Genomic DNA, 16451 nt, shown 5'->3' on the forward strand with positions numbered 1-16451 from the left:
CACACACACACACACACACACACATATATTTTTGATGATACAAGGTTGTGTTACCGCCTCCTTCCTGTACTATTGCAAAATTCACTGTAAAGAATTTCCTTCTGTCACAATCTGGACAGACTCCAGGGCCAGATTCTTATTACAGGAATACAGAAAGGGTAACATTCATAGTTGAGAAAGGTCAGTTAGCAAATAAGTCACAACGTTTAAAGTAAAGTATTTATTTTAAAAACTGACTGTTTCAAAGTAAGTTTTTATATGGCGCATTTAGTTAGAAACTACAAGTTGTTATTTAACTGAGATATTAGGTTAATTCATGTAGCGTTTATATATTTAAAATACAAAGCTAAGCTAGTATATAACTTATGCAGCATTTCCCAGAGAACACATTTAAATTACTTATATTAAATTTATTACTTTACACTTTTTTGGTGTGGCTGATTGGTAGGTTTTAATCTACAACAATCTTAATACTTACATGTAAACCTTGCAATTACTTTAGAGTAGAAGTCAGATAATTCATATGTGATGACAAAGTAGACTAGAATTACAATAATATAGTATTTGTTAATTTGACTAGCGATGGATTATTGACCTATTATGAATTATTGATGTGAAATAACAAAGAAGTGAACAAACAAGATTAAAAAATAAACCAAGGATGCTTCATCACAGAATATACTTCATTATGTTGACTAATGTGGTTTTGTTTTATTTGTGGTACTTCATAGCATAGTGTACTATATATATATTTTTTTAAATAATTACATTGTTAATATGAACATATAGCATCTCTGAGAAATGTTGTCTGTTCTTTAGGATTTGTAGACCTGGGGTTAGCAAGGTTCTGCTGTTTCTGATTAATGACACAGTGCGTTTTAGATTGTAACAGAAGAAATAAACTACAACTTTTCTAGTGCGGAAGACATCTATGAGAGTAAGAAATATGCTAATGATCTCTATACTAAAAGTTTAACCATTTTTTGTATGTTCTAAAAATTAACTCTGCCTTTCCAGAAGTGGTTGTATCTTGAGAGCTATGGGAGACATGGATATACATTTCAGTTCTTAAACCCTATGGAGAGCTTTTCAGGTTAAATCATACTTTTTCTTTTCAGAATGAATATGAACAGCTAAACTATGCTAAACAGCTGAAAGAGAGGTTGGAAGCCTTCACCAGGGATTTCCTTCCTCATATGAAAGAGGAGGAGGAGGTATGTAGAACTTATCTCTTTAAAGCTAAACCAGTTTTCTTCTCTGAATGTTTGGAACTGCTGGTCTTCGGGTCCTGAGAACCGAAGAAGAGGTCTGTGTAAGCTTGAAAACTTGTCTCTTTTACCAATAGAAGTTGGTCCAATAAAATGTATTACTTCTCTCATTTTGTCTCTCTAATATTTATTAAATAATTTAAATTCCAGGTATAGTGAAAGTCAAGTGATTTTGGCATGACTAGCCTTTTTGATAAGAAGTATTTACACTGAGTGAATATGACATCTACTATAGAAGTTCAAGGCACACTTACTTTTTATTTTATTGCTGATTTGATGTATAGGTTACCTCTGAGCTTCACTAGTATATGGAACGTGGAATTTTAAAGATATTTGAACAGTTTGTTCTATAATTTAAACTTTCAGTATAAAATTATGGTTAATAGTGAATAATGTATATGGACCATTTTAATTTGACAGTTTTTCTAGATATTCATACCACGACTGTGGTAGGAATGCATTCTTTCTGTGTTTAAAAAAAAAAATATAACTTTTTTTTCTTAAGGAATACCTTTAAATGTATTGAGAATATTATTTCATACAATGTGTATTTTTCTTAAATTTTAAACATAATGTCCGATTATTTTAAAATAGCTTCTCTAAAAGAAGATCTAGTAAAACTGGCCAAAGATCTACAAACGTTAAAAGCAAAACCAAAAAATGTTTGATGTTATAAACCAGTGGCCCATGATTAAACAGCTTCTCTCAAGCCGCTGCATATATTTGACATATACAGACTGGTATTGCCAGTCTGATTCTGTTTTGTGTGTTTCTAAAAATTGGGAAACATCCTTGGAGAGAGTAAAGCCTTCCAAATCTGCTCAAGAGAGAAGACCTCTCCTGCATTATTAATAATAATACTTAAGATCCTCACATAGAAGACACTAAATAATATTTTCTGAGTTAAACACATATTCTTAGCTCTATTTCATATATAGGGAAACTGAAGAAATTACACTAGAAATTTAGGCCAACCCAGCTATGTCATTCAGGAGTGTGAAAAATTCACACCCTTGCGCAATGTAGTTAAGCTGGCCTAAATCCCCATGTAGACAGCACAAGATCCACAGAAGAATTCTTCCACCGATTTAACTGCTGCCTCTTGAGGAGGTGGATTACCTGCACTGATGGGAGAACCCCTCCTGTGGAAGTAGGTAGTTGTCTACACTGAAGCACTATAATGGTACCACTGTAGCATTTTAAATTTAGACAAGCCCACAATGATTTTACTTGCCCAAGGCCATGCAATCAGCTGTTTGCAGATTTGGGATTAGAATTCAGGAATTTCAGATTCCTCACCTGGCATTCATTACTATGCATCATGTTGCGCCTTTTCTAATTGAATGTTTACAACAGGAGTTACAAAAGTTATATATATCATTTTAAACACATTGTGGCAGCAGTGTGGGTTTTTTTTGGCTGTGGATAACTGGCATTTATTGGTTTAGGTTTTTCAGCCCATGTTGATGGAATATTTTACTTACGAAGAATTGAAGGATATTAAAAAGAAAGTTATTGATCAACACTGCTCACAGAAGGAAGCTGCAGAACTTGTTAGAGGTCTTAGCATTTGGAATCAGCGGAAGAGCTCTGTGGATGAGAAAACAGATCAAGGTGAACCATTTTTAATTAAACCAAATGCAATTTTAAATTTGCAGGTATAATCCACTAAAATCACTCCAGTGAAGAGTTGTCACTGTACATTTTTGAATGCTTTTACATGGTTTTTATTTGTTAGAAAATGGTGTCTTTTTTTCAAAATTGCAGTGATATGTTGGGAAGAATATTGCTGTTATAGATTTTTAGAAGTTTCAATGTGGGTGTGTATTCAAGCATATCTCGTTCTTCCCCCAGCAATGCTTTGTCCAAATTATAGCAAACATGCAGAGTCTGGTGTTTAACTTTTAATTTCATGCTTCAATTTCAGATTGTATTTTCTGTTTCCAGATCCTGCCTTCACTACCTGAAGGCAGGGTCTGGAGGTTTCTCAGTTGATATCCTCAACAGAGCAGAAGAGTTAAGTCAGCTGGCAATATCCCGTAATAGAACTCCCCCTTGGCCTTCCTTGTTCAAGGAGCCAGAAGGGGAAGATAAGCAGGGAAGGAAAGGGTCGGAAAAATGTTTCTGCAAGATGAATGACTGAATAAAGTGAAACTTCATCCTCACTTTTAGAATGAAATTTGGACAATTCTGAAACACCATCTTGCTTTTCATTTATGAAACTTAGTATAGGATGATTCACTTGATAAGGGCCTGTTGCTCGTTTAATCTGAATGTTGGAGCATTAATAAAATTTTCAATGTAAAAAATACTCATAGCTGAAAAGGTGGCCTAGTCAGCTTAGTGGGAGGCTTGTGGTGTTCCACAACATCAGGAATATTGTAATGGGATAGTAAATACAGCACACCCTCATGAAACTGACTACCAAGGATAAAGAGGTACTGTTCCAACTTCAGTCTGTTCATGAAAATCTAACAAACTTGAATTGAAGACTGTAATCCAAACAGTGACAAGATTTGAGACTTCCTTTGCACCACTAAACTGATCAATTTCTACTTTGTAGGCCAAGCTGACAGAGAATAAAATCATGTATCAGAATGCAAAATACATCTTGGTCTCTGACCAATCTGATATGGCGGACACAGCCTGCTGGAATTAGCTCCTGCCATCTCTATCCCCAAATTCCCACTCAGTTAGTAAGACTTCTACAACTCTTCTGTCCAGAGTTTAGTCAGGTTTGGTATCAAAGTGGTTTTGTGAGGGAAGCATATGTGAAGGTATGTGATTTTTTTTTTTTTTGAAGGAAGCATATAAATTCCACCCATTTTAAAAAATGGAGAAAGTATCCATCACTGATGTCTGTTTCTTGTGCACTGCTACTTTCTTTTGAAATAAAGCAAAATATATATATTTCATCTGAGGAAGATTTGCTGAATGCCTCATTTAAGGTGTTTGTTAATCAAGTGAACCTGTGCATGATTGCATTTTCCTTTCCTGCCAGAGAAATGGCAAGCAGGACATTTTGTTGGACAAATTCCCTGTCTTGTCCTGCACTTATTTCGGAGGCTTCTCAACACAGGAAGAGAGACTTTGCCTCTCTCTGAAAAGTCATGTAAAACATCATGGTTTGATTTTCCTTTTGACAGTTTTCTGGGATACCATTTGTCTGAAGTCTTGTATGCACTTCAGGCTTGAAGCTCAGCTCCAGGCATACAAATAAATTGGTATTCCCAAAGGGAACCAAGATACTAAATGTGGAACCCTGCAGGGTGATCTCCCTTATTGTGCAGTCTTTATGGGAGGCTTTGATCTTAGCCACATCAAGAATGTCTTCTAGATACACAAATTGTTTTATGGGAACAAGTTGGAAATTTGAGTAGCTTGTAGAATATGAATGTCAAGTTAGAAAAGCCTAACTTCGATGACACCAGCAATTCCTGTGGTGAATTGATCAGTTCCGTGGATCACTTCCATAGCAATGTCTTTGGTTGACCAGTTGTCCAGATAAGAAAACATATGCATTCCTATTCAGTATTAAATGAAATACAGTATATTCAAGCGGTTGCTAAATGTTTGCAAGCCAACATCATGAATTGAGGGTACTATTGCTGTGCTTACTTAATTAGAAATCTGGGATACAACCTGAGACTGGGCTTGATCCTGATGTGTAAGAATCCATAAGGTTCAGAAGTTGTAGCCTGCTTCCGGTCTCTGGAAGCAAGTCACCGACTACTGGAAAAAACACTTTTGACTTTTTCTTTCGTAACAAACTAGCGTCACTGATACTCAGAATGGTAAGGTAGTTGAACTGTTTTTGAATCTGGTCTATGAGAATTCACTCTTCTCACATTCTGGAAGCACGCTTTCTGGACTCCATTATAACACACTTACCTTTGGAGAAAATCTTATTCTTTTGATGTAATGGGAAAGAATAGCATTGCCTCTATGGTTCTGGTGTCTGAAAGACCTATTTAAGGTGAGTATCACCTTCCCTTTCTGACGAGCTAAGGAGTAGAAGGAAAAAAGACACCTATTTAGCCTTCAAATCATTTGTACCACTTCTCATAGTCTTTCTTTGTTATGAATGTTCATTTTAAAAATCTGATTCCTTACTGATTGAATTTTTCACACCACTACTTACAGAAATTCCACAGACCTTACCCAGCCAGTAGAAACTATTTCTCTATATATTTATTTTGTAGCAGCTAGTGGTTATGTACAAATTATTTTAAACAATACTTTACATAAATTCACCCATAATGAGGCGTATTAAAGCTACTGATTGTTTGCTAGCAATGAACAGAAACTAAAAACAAAATATGATACCTGTGCTTTAGAGCACTTTGTAAGACACTTACTTGTTTGTTAGTCCTGGCCACTCAGAAGTTTAAAAAGGTATTACCTACACTAGTTAGTTGCACCCAGAAGAGAATGGGGAGCCAAGTGCAAAGATTTGAGGCTTGAAGCATAGAGGATGTGCTTATGTTAGCTTGTCCCAGTCAAGAAGGCTGAGTGCTTGGAGGTAATAAAAACATGATCCCCATTGGACAGGACTAGTTGCAGCTTTCTTGCTAGCTGCAGATGAGAAAAGTCCTTGTGGCTTAGTACAGTATCCTGAGAATCCAGGAGCAGCCATGGTTTGTGTTTTGGCAAAGACAGGCATACGTGCTGTTAAAAGGTGCAAATCCTGCTTCTGCCTATTTCGATAAGTTTTCACTACCACAAAGTATTGCTTCCATTCCACCTGGCTTGAGTAGCATCCAGATCCCTTTCTTGGCCAGACTTTGGAAAGGAAATTAGGCTGTATAATCTGTAAAGGAAATGGTAGGGGTTCAACTGAGTTATTGTGATCTTCAGTGGCATTTATAACATAGAATGGTTAAAAAACAGCCCCCCTCACCCCATGCCTTCTGAATATTTTTATGTGAAATATTCTTTTAGCTCTTATTACCAAACAAATTGAATGTATTCTTATGTTAGCTTTTAATGCATTTTATCATTGCATCACCTTGGGAAAAATGAGTCCAGCCATTATCACTTAACTGAAGAAACATACGCTGATCCCCCTTTATTAACACACATGTTTTATATTTCAGAAACTGAAGTGACAGGGCATACCACAAATATTACCCATCTTCCTCCTGAAGTAATGCTGACCATTTTCAGTTACCTTAACCCTCAGGAGTTGTGTCGATGTAGTCAAGTAAGCACTAAGTGGTCTCAACTGGTTAAAACTGGATCTCTTTGGAAACACCTTTACCCTGTTCATTGGGCCAGAGGTAGGTGATTGAATTTTTCAGCTGTTTTAAAAACATTTCAGGGATCTGATTTTGGAGATTGCAAAATATAATAAATTAGTATTTTGTGTAACTAATCTAGATTAATTGAGTGTAGGTGCTCCATTTGGTCATGGTGGCATTACACAGTTTAATTTGATGTGATAGAAGTTGATTTTGATAGAGGGAACAACTACAAGCTTAGTTTAATGTTTTATTTTTTGGTAGTCATGAAAAGACAGTATATACAAGAATGGACCCAAGTTAAATGAAACAGTAATATGCTAACCCGTATATGATCTAACAATTATGTTAATTGGTAATATATCTTAGTAATCGGAAATAAGGTTAGTATATAGTGTTCTAAATGGTGATATTGTGGCTGCTTTAGTAGTCTTATTGCAGCGGATTCAGAGAAATTGTATAGTAAAAGTGAAATATTTCATATTTTTGTTGCAGGCTTTTCTTGTACAGACAAAGTCTTTAGAGGCTCTTTACATATTGTAAGACTCCAATAAAGGGTACAAGCCACAGAAGCAACAAAACCCCTGTTCCTTTGCAGAGAGCTACAATCGGCATGTCACTGTTTCCCCACAATTAGTAAGAGAAACTTCATATCCAACTGGTTGTCCATTGGAAAAAGCTTGTTTTCTACACAACTGAGTCACGTGTGCAGTGTGTAATTGAAAACTCGTGAGCTATAGCTGTTGGAAGTGTTTTTATTCCAAACTGATCAATTCCTTACCAAGTGACATGACCAATAAATTGTGAGAATTTCATGTTAGAAAGGAAATTTGTATATTTCATGCAGGTTTTTTTGCTTAGTAAATCGTTAATTGGTTACACCAATTGTTAAATGAACTGTGTATATATAAATATACTTATTTTGATATAGAATTTTAGAAACAGGAAATCAAAATTTTTTCAACGAGGAGGACCATTATTTCAGTCCTACTTTGCATTTTCATACTGGACCCTCATGGGGAAATATGAAAAATAGAATCCTCATTAAGAAATAGAATAGTTAACCTAATGGAGATATTGAAATTGTCTCAGGGAATTCTAAAAGCTTTTGAACATTCACTTTAAATACATATACATTTCCTGATGCTTATAATATAATAGTCGAAACCAACTTCAGTTGAAGAAAATAGAAAATCTTTTACTTATATCATGGGATTGTACCCCAATATATAACACATAATTGCTGGAGTTTTCAGTTATAAAGATCAGATGTTTCCTACAGTGCTTTTTCATTTATTTCCTTTTTTTGACTGAGTAGGTGATTGGTACAGTGGTCCTGCAGCTGACCTTGATACTGAACCTGATGAGGAGTGGGTGAAAAATAGAAAAGATGAAAGTCGTGCTTTTCAGGAATGGGATGAAGATGCTGACATAGATGAATCTGGTAGGCAAAATCTAATCTAGAATAAATTTCTATGTATAGTTCCTTTTCAGCTTTTCATGATGAAGATGCCAAACCCCCCAGTAGATGTAATCATATAGCTATAATTTTATACAGAGGCAAATGTAGATACTTCCTTTTTAAAAACCGTTTATCTTAATTGATTTTAGTACATACATTACAATTATGAATAAATGAAGAAACATTTTAATCTGGAATGTATACTTTTACCTTGGGCTAGCAGAAAATACTTTGAATTTGGACAGTTTCAACTAACAACTGCAGAATTAAGATTAAACTAATATAATTAAAAGAACACAGGCGCACTGACTCTTGAGCAGTTAGTCAATGTCCTGTACATATTACATGGATAAAATGTTTCCAAATATGGTACTACTTTTTGTTAGGCAACCACACTTTTGTTTACTATAGCAAAGCAGTAGTAAGCAGTCACCCTAACCAATGTCTCATAATTTCAATCTCTGTGAAGTTTGCGAAACACAGCACACACAAACTTCCTTTGTCCACAATTTAATGATAGTTACAACATCTTACCTTATTTGTGTTACTAAGGCTTGGATGAATTATGCTCCTATATCTGTTTTGGCTATCCCATTTCCAGCTCCGTACTCAGTTCAGCATGAGCTGAACATTGGAGAAAGGTAAGACCAGGTTTTTTTTTTTTTTTTTTAATCTGGTCTGTTTGTCAGAAATTCCCCATCTTGAAGACATAATCAGTAGAGTGTGTTCAATTGGTATGTGAGTTCCAAGATAAAACTGACTTTAAAAGTATGTTGCTATTTTCAAGTTTTTAGTCTCAGAATCCTGTTAGATATAAAGATGCTCTTGGATGCCCAGTTGACTTCAGAAATGCACACTAGTTTTCCTTTCTTTACTATTGGCCCAGAGGCTGCAATTTTGTCTCTTTGTAAACCACATCCAGGATCCTTGCCTTTGTAACTTGTAACTAATTACTGCAACATCTTCTACGCAGAGTTACCAATGGAAAAAGTAATTGGCAGCTTTAGCTAGTACAGAATGCTGTGTTATTCTTTGGAATGAGGTGACCATTATGACCAAATAACACTCTGTATTCTGAATTTTACCAGTTTGTGTCTGTGTACGTTTTGAATTTTTGGTAGCAACCTGTAAAACCCTAAATGGTGCAGAATCTGAAAAAAACCACCTTCTTCCTGAGCAATGTTGTAATAGCTTTCTATTGGGTTGGTTGCTCTTGTTGGTTTCTGGCGTTTATCTCTGTAGGACAGCTAGACAAGTAGAAAACCACACCTCTGGAACCTACTTCCCAGAGTTGAGCAAATTTTAAAGTGCATCATTAAACGTGTTACGTTAAACTTTTCATTTACATTCATATTCTTTTAGGCACAAGATATGAAGCTGTTTTAAACCTTAGTGGTTCTTTGAGTACTGTCCCTATGGGTGCTCCATTGTAAATGTGTCTGCGTCCCTGTGCTGGTGATCAGAGAAATTGTGGCAGTGTCCTTTGGGCCTGCACATGTGCTTTCTCTCACGTTGCACCATGAGGCTAGCCAGCCCGTGCGGGCTAACCATCCTCAGTTCCTTCTCAACCGCCCTGGCTAGAGACACTGCTGTTAGCAGTCTGTTTAAGTTCTTCTGTTTGCAGTTTGCTATTGGTTTTCCCCAGTTCTAGTTGTAGTTCTAGTTGTTATTTCTTTGTTCGTTTTTCCAACCCTTCAAAAAAACTTAAAAAACCCACAAACCATCCAAATCCCTTTGTTTATCTTCCGGCCTTTTTCCCCCCCAGGGGACTGTTCCCCTTAGTGGGGTATGCCCATCTCCCTGGGTTCCAAGAAGTGCCACACTTGCAACGAGGCGATCCGTTGCAGATAAGAGCACCCAGTCCATTTGCTGCCTTGGTGAGGGTCATATACAGCAAAAGGGCACCTTCAGCCAGTAGCTTGGCTGAGATCCCGCAAGGACAGAGAGCTCCACCAGAAAATTATCTTCCTGGAGGCAGCTCTGTGACCTCAGGCTCCTGGCAGACATGAGTCTTCCCCATAACGTTCAACTTCTAAGGGAAGTGGGTCAAAGAAACAAGCTGGGAATGGGGACTCCTCTTGTAAGTCCTCCAAGAAGAGAGTGGGGAAGTTCTCTAAGTGATGAGAGTATTGATAGCCACAAATGATCTCTATTTTGCTCGGTATCCTCAGCAGCACCAGTACAAGGCTACACCATATGACGGCGACTAGTAACGCCTTGATCCCTTTGGCAGGACGGCATATTCCTCTGCCATCTTGCAGTTCTATGTCGCCAACTAGCAGGTGCTCACGACCAAATATAACTATACAAATTATAACAAACTCAATGACTTTACTGACAAATTACCTGAGGCACATCAGGAACCCTTTAAAGGCATCATACAAGAGGGACAATTAGTAGCAAAAACAAAGCTACAATTGGGCCTAATGCCACCGACACAGCCGCTAGGTCCATCTCCACAATGGTGGTGGTGTGATGGGCATCCATGACTCCACTTGTCGGGATTCCCGAAAGAGGTGCAGTCCACGGTGGAAGATCTTCCTTTTGAGGGGATGAAGCTCTTTGCTGAAAAGATGCCTCCCTTCATACCTTGGGCTACCGTTCCAGGGCTACCTTCAAGTCACTGGGAATCTATACGCTGGGGCAAAAGAGGCCTTTTAGTCTCCAATCTCAGCACAGACCATACGTGGCTCAGTATCAGCCTCAACACCATTACGAAATGCAGAGGAAGAAAAGGAAATTCCTGAAGTGCAAACTGTCTGGTCCGCAAACCTCATTCCAACTCCCTGCATCTAAACACCACATTTGACAGGCAGGTCAAGGCACCAGGAGATGACTCTCCACAACTGACACAACCGACTGTGATTGCCAATTGGTGGCCGAATGGGTATACAATGTTCTGTGCTGCCTGGGAACATATAATGTCGGACTGATGAGTTTTAGAGATCGTCCAATCTGGGTACTCCCCACCTCACCTCCATAGCCCCTCCACAACCCCCTTTCCCATCCCCCTCATCAGGACCCTTCTCATGAGAGTTTATGACAACAGGAGATAAATCGCCGCCTCCAGTTAGGAGCCATAGAACTAGTACCTCAGTGTCTGTGAGCAAGGAGTTCTAATCTCATTACTTCCTAATTCCCAGAAGAAAGGGAGGTTGGAGACAGCCTTCCAAGGGGAGCAGTGGAGGCAAAAGACATATCTGGCTTCAAGACTAAGCTTGATAAGTTTATGGAGGGGATGGGATAGCCTAATTTTGGCAATTAATTGATCTTTGATTATTAGTGGTAATTATGCCCAATGGCCTGTGATGGGATGTTAGATGGGGTGGGATCTGAGTTACTACAGAGAATTCTTTCCTGGGTGTCTGTCTGGTGAGTCTTGCCCACATGCTCAGGGTTTAGCTGATGGCCATATTTGGGGTCGGGAAGGAATTTTCCTCCAGGGCAGATTGGCAGAGGCCCTGTGGGTTTTTCGCCTTCCTCTGCACGTGGGGCATGGGTCAGTTGCTGGAAGATTCTCTGCACCTTGAAGTCTTTAAACCACGATTTGAGGACTTCAGTAGCTCAGATATAGGTTAGGGGTTTGATCCAGGAGTTCAAGATGGTCACCTTATTGACTATCATTCCAAGATTGGAATAGGGAGACTGGTTTTTGGCCTTCAACCTCCAGGACGCCTACTTTCACATCTTGATCCTACCAGCTCACAGACTTTTTCTCTGTTCACTCTGGGACATGACCATTATCAATACAGAGTCCTCCCCTTCGGGCTGTCATCAGCCCTGAGAGTATTTTTCCAAAGTTCTATCAGTGGTAGCCACTCACTTTTATGCTCGCAAGGGATAGTGATTTACCCATACCTAGATGACTGTCTGCTCAGAGTCTGATCTCTCCAGGAGGCCCACAAAGCTGTCAGCACTACAATACACTTGTTCACAGAACTGGGTTTACAGGTCAAGACCCAGAAGTCAATGCTTACCCCAGTGCAATGCCTGGAATTCATTGGGGCCAACCTAGATGCCATACAGGCCAAAGCCCTCCTACCTCCCCACTGGTTTCTGTCCCTGGCTTTTCTCATAGACGCCATTCAATACAGTCCAGATTCTGGCCAGACTCTGCCTCCAACTCTTGGGACACATGGCAGCAGGCACGGCAGTGATACCACACTCCAGATTCCACATGTGATGCCTCCAATTATGGTTCAGTTTGGTTTACAGACTGGACGAACCCCTGTCACTCCCCACCAGGATCAAAAATTCCTTAAACTGGTGGAAGGACCTGCCAAATGTGTCAGGGATCCCTTTTTCACACATGTCACCGTTGTTGGTTCTTACCACAACACATCACTCCTAGGGAAGGTTATACATTTAAATGGCCTCACGACGCAAGGCAAATGGTCACCTTCGGAGATGTCTCTACACATCAATCTCTCAAACTGAGAGCGGTCAGCATGTCTGTGCCCATTTTCTCCCACTGATCGCAGGATCACATACAAAGATCCTAACAGACAACATAGCCGTAGTAGCTGGGAGGGCTGGGGGCAGCTCGCCCTCTCTGTGCATGGGGGCAATGAGACTATGGAACTGGTGCATCTCTCATAAAGTACTTTGCCTGCTATTTACCTCCTGGCTATGCAGAACTTGATAGTGGACAACCTCAGTCACAAATTCCTGCACGATCACAAGCGAGAGATGCACTTGTCAGTACTCCACGACTACTTATACAATGGGCAACACTATCCATAGACCTGTTCACCACTTACCAGAACAAGAAGTGTCCACGCTACTGCTCCAGGGAAGGATGGAACAGCACTCTCTGGGTGGTGCTCTTCTTCTCCCCTGTGACAAGAACCTTCTTTTTACGCCTTTCCTCCATTTCCTCTTCTGCTGAAGGTCCTGCTAAAAATAAAAAGGGATGGAGCTCACGTCATCCTGATTGTCTCAGCCAAGCAGGAGCAGACCAGGTGCCCTTATCTGACACAGCTCGCGACATGCCTGCCAATCTCTCTCCTGACCTTTGCACACCACCTCACACAAGCCGAAGGGTGTATCCTACATGCCAACAGGGAGATTCTCTGCCTCAAAGCATGGCTTCTACTTAGTTTCAGAACCTAGAAATGTCATGCACAAAGGTATTACAAGAGGTTCAGTTACACAGTAGAAAGTCCTCCATACGACGTACTTACCTGCAGAAATGGTCTAGGTTTCAGACTTGGTGCATGTCCCAACAGATCTCTCCAACATCAGCAAATCTTCCACATGTTCTAGAATATGCTCGACTCTTAAAGTCAGAATTATCCCTAAACTCTCTTAAGGTCCATCTAGCAGCTATTACAGCCTTTCACCATCCCGTAGAGGGATATTCTGTGCTGTCATACCCAACAACTAAAAGACTTATTAAGGGTATAATAAACTCTTCCTTCAACCTCGACTCCCTACCTCCATGTGGGAACTAAACCTGGTATTGAAAGGGCTGACTAGGCCCCCCATGAACCCATGGCCACCTGTTCGCTAACCTACCGATCAGTGAAAACAGCCGACCCGATAGCAATTACCTTGGCCAAAAGGATAGGAGAGATAATAGATCTGATGGCACATCCTCCTTACACAGTATCCTTTCCAGACAAGGTTACAGTCAGGCCGCATCCAAAATTAATTCCTCAGGTAACCTCCCCATTTCACATGAATCAATCAATTCACCTTTGAATCTTCTACGCTAAGCCTCACCCAGACAATAGGGAGATTATACTACATATCCCATATGCTAGGAGAGCTGTGGCCTTCTACCTTGATAGGATAAATGCCTTCGGGAAGTCCCCTAGACTTTCCTCTCTGTGGCAGGAAGATCCAAGGACTCAGCAATATCAGCCCAAAGACTCTCTGTGTGTCTTGAATTGCGTCAGACAGTGCTACCAAATTCATAACGTGACCCCCACCTCCTAGAGTTGATCTGTACACATTCCACAAGATCAATCTCTCCTCATCTGTCACTTTCTTCAAAGATGTCACTATCTCAGAGATCTGCAGAGCGTCAACTTGGGACATGCAGAACACTATGCAATCTCTGGAGAGTCTCTGATGCCATACTCTGCTCCACAGTACTGTCATCTTCAGCTGATCCAATTCCGAAGTCCCAGTCCCCCAGAAGGGATACTACTTGGGAGTCATGTACAGTGGAGCATCCAGAAGGACACTACTTGAAGGTCCTTCTTCTTCTTGAAGAAGAAGTTACTTACCTTGTGCAGTAACAATGGGTTTCAAGATGTGTCCCCCTATGGTTGTCCACAAACCACCCTCCTCCCCTCTACTTTGGAATTCTTGTTTATGACTCTGTGGTAGAGAAGGAACTGAGGATGGTTAGCCCATGCGTGCTGACTAGCCTTGTGGCACAGCACGAGGAGGGACAGCACATATGCTGTCCTAACGGACACTGCTACGAAATTCTCCAAGCAGCAGCACAGGGATGCAGACACACCTATAGTGGAATACCCATGGGGGAGACATCTCGAAGAACCATTGTTGCTGCATAAGGTGGGTAACTTTTTTTTTTTTGGTAAATCTTGTATTTAATGTGATATAGGGCGATGAACTCTATAAATCTCTCTAAATACATGATAAAGTCTTAGGTTTCTTTTTGGTTTATTTTCAGAAGAGGCTGCAGAAGAATCACTTGCAATTAACATAGCACAGATGGAAAAGCATTTACTCCATGGCTTAATTCATAATGTTCTCCCACATGTAGGCACTTCAGTGAAAACACTAGTATTGGCCTACAGTTCTGCAGTTTCTAACAAAATGGTATGTATTGTCAGCAGTAATACGTTTGAGTGTGCAGGCGATAATTAGTAATAATATATAATTGGTGTGCTTGAGTCTGTATTGTCAGTGAAGTTGAATTGCAACTCAAATGAGCGTTCGTTTGCATGTTGGCTGAGAGACTTTTTAATTGTCTACGTTATTTGCATTTTCTTTATTTTTCATTTCCTTTGCTAGGTTAGACAGTTCTTGGAACTTTGTCCTAACCTGGAACATCTGGATCTCACTCAAACTGATATTTCAGACTCTGCATTTGAAAGGTTAGTTATTTGCTTTTAAAAACTTTATCTATAGCTTTTCCAGTAAAAAAACAAAACCAAACCTAGAGCAATACAGTGACTAGTATAGTAATTATACATAGAACTTGCATTCATCCATAACCAACAATCAAACTAAAGCAACATTAATATTCTACTTAATATGGCAGGCAAAGCTTATAACTGTGGAATGGACCATTTTGAAAAGACTTCAAACGTTTCAGTATTGCACATAACCCCAGTGAGTTGCAACCCTTGCATAAGAATCTTATGGGTGTAGTGTTAACACTTAATGAATGTAATCCGTACTTACTACTACTTTGAGCGCTAGACTGGGTATTTTCTGTGGGTGCGGATACGCACCGTGTGCCCGTGACTGGAAATTCTTCAAAAATAGCAGCTGTTTGTGAATATGCTCTCGCTGCTTCCATGATCCCAACCAAAAACATTTGGGGCCATGCAGGCCAACAGCCTCTCGAGTTCCATTCTACCACTTGCAGTCTGGAATGGAACCATTCTCTGTCTGTAGCCTTTCCAACTTTCCTGCTTGATGATTGGTTCCTTAAATAAATTTTAAATATTATTTTTTTAGGTATTTTATATTTAGATAGGTAGCTGTAGTGATAGTTAGTTTGAGGGTAGTGGGTTCCTCTCCCTTCGTTCCCCCACCATTTGGGGCACCTATTATGCCCAGTGTTCCAGATTTCAAAGCCTGACTGGCCTGCCCCCATGGGTTCCCACTGAGTGACCTGCACGAGAGCTGTCTGTACTGCCTTGGAGAAGCACAGATCCCCTCAGGTATGACATCTGCCATGCCTTTCCTTAGTGTACTAGGGGGAGTATCGGAAATTCAGACTTGTAAGTGCCTTATGGAGTTCTCTGTGAGGCTCTGATTGGACCTGGTGCTCTCCCGCTCCACATTTACTGTATCTGAGCCTCCAGGTAGCATTCCTCCAGAACTGTAGCCCTTCAATTGCGTCTTTCAAGAAATCTAAGGACCACACTGAACAGAGGTATGAAGAAGGCCAGGGTAAATACCCTCATAAGAAGAGGAATAAATCACTTCAGAAATCCTCCAAAAAGAGGTTTATTTCTTTCCTTCCTCAGACACCACCTGTGCCCCAGAAAGGGTACATCCAGGCTTGCAGGGAGCAGAGGCCATTACACTGGTCTACAATTTTTGAGAAGTCGTCTGCTTCAGAGATAAAATGTGCTATTTATTATGTATTTTGATGTGCTGAATTCAAATATGACAATTAAAACAACTGATTGGCTACTGTTTCTAAGATATTTAAGTTTTTACATTTTATGTCTATGTATATTGTGTAGATAGTAGAGTTTTAATCATAAATTGTAAACCTAAGTCTTTTCATGTGTTTATGATTGCTTTACATGATAATATTTCACCTGT

The 16451-nt window shown here is 39.7% G+C and overlaps 1 protein-coding gene across 2 annotated transcripts in view; it reads left to right on the top strand.

The window, feature by feature from the left end:
* FBXL5 (F-box and leucine rich repeat protein 5) overlaps nucleotides 1–16451 on the top strand; it is a 56295-nt gene that overhangs the window by 17481 nt on the left and 22363 nt on the right. Inside the window, exons 3-8 of one of the 2 annotated variants that reach the window (XM_034770964.1) lie at nucleotides 1119–1214; nucleotides 2717–2882; nucleotides 6365–6547; nucleotides 7827–7952; nucleotides 14620–14765; nucleotides 14961–15043. In XM_034770964.1, the coding sequence (XP_034626855.1) occupies nucleotides 1119–1214; nucleotides 2717–2882; nucleotides 6365–6547; nucleotides 7827–7952; nucleotides 14620–14765; nucleotides 14961–15043 (800 nt within the window). Of the gene's footprint in view, nucleotides 1–1118; nucleotides 1215–2716; nucleotides 2883–6364; nucleotides 6548–7826; nucleotides 7953–14616; nucleotides 14766–14960; nucleotides 15044–16451 lie in introns of both variants that reach the window. The other variant, XM_034770963.1, reaches the window with a different exon arrangement.

This window comes from Trachemys scripta, chromosome 5, assembly GCF_013100865.1.
Source record: "Trachemys scripta elegans isolate TJP31775 chromosome 5, CAS_Tse_1.0, whole genome shotgun sequence".
In the NCBI taxonomy this organism is placed as follows: Eukaryota; Metazoa; Chordata; order Testudines; family Emydidae; genus Trachemys; species Trachemys scripta.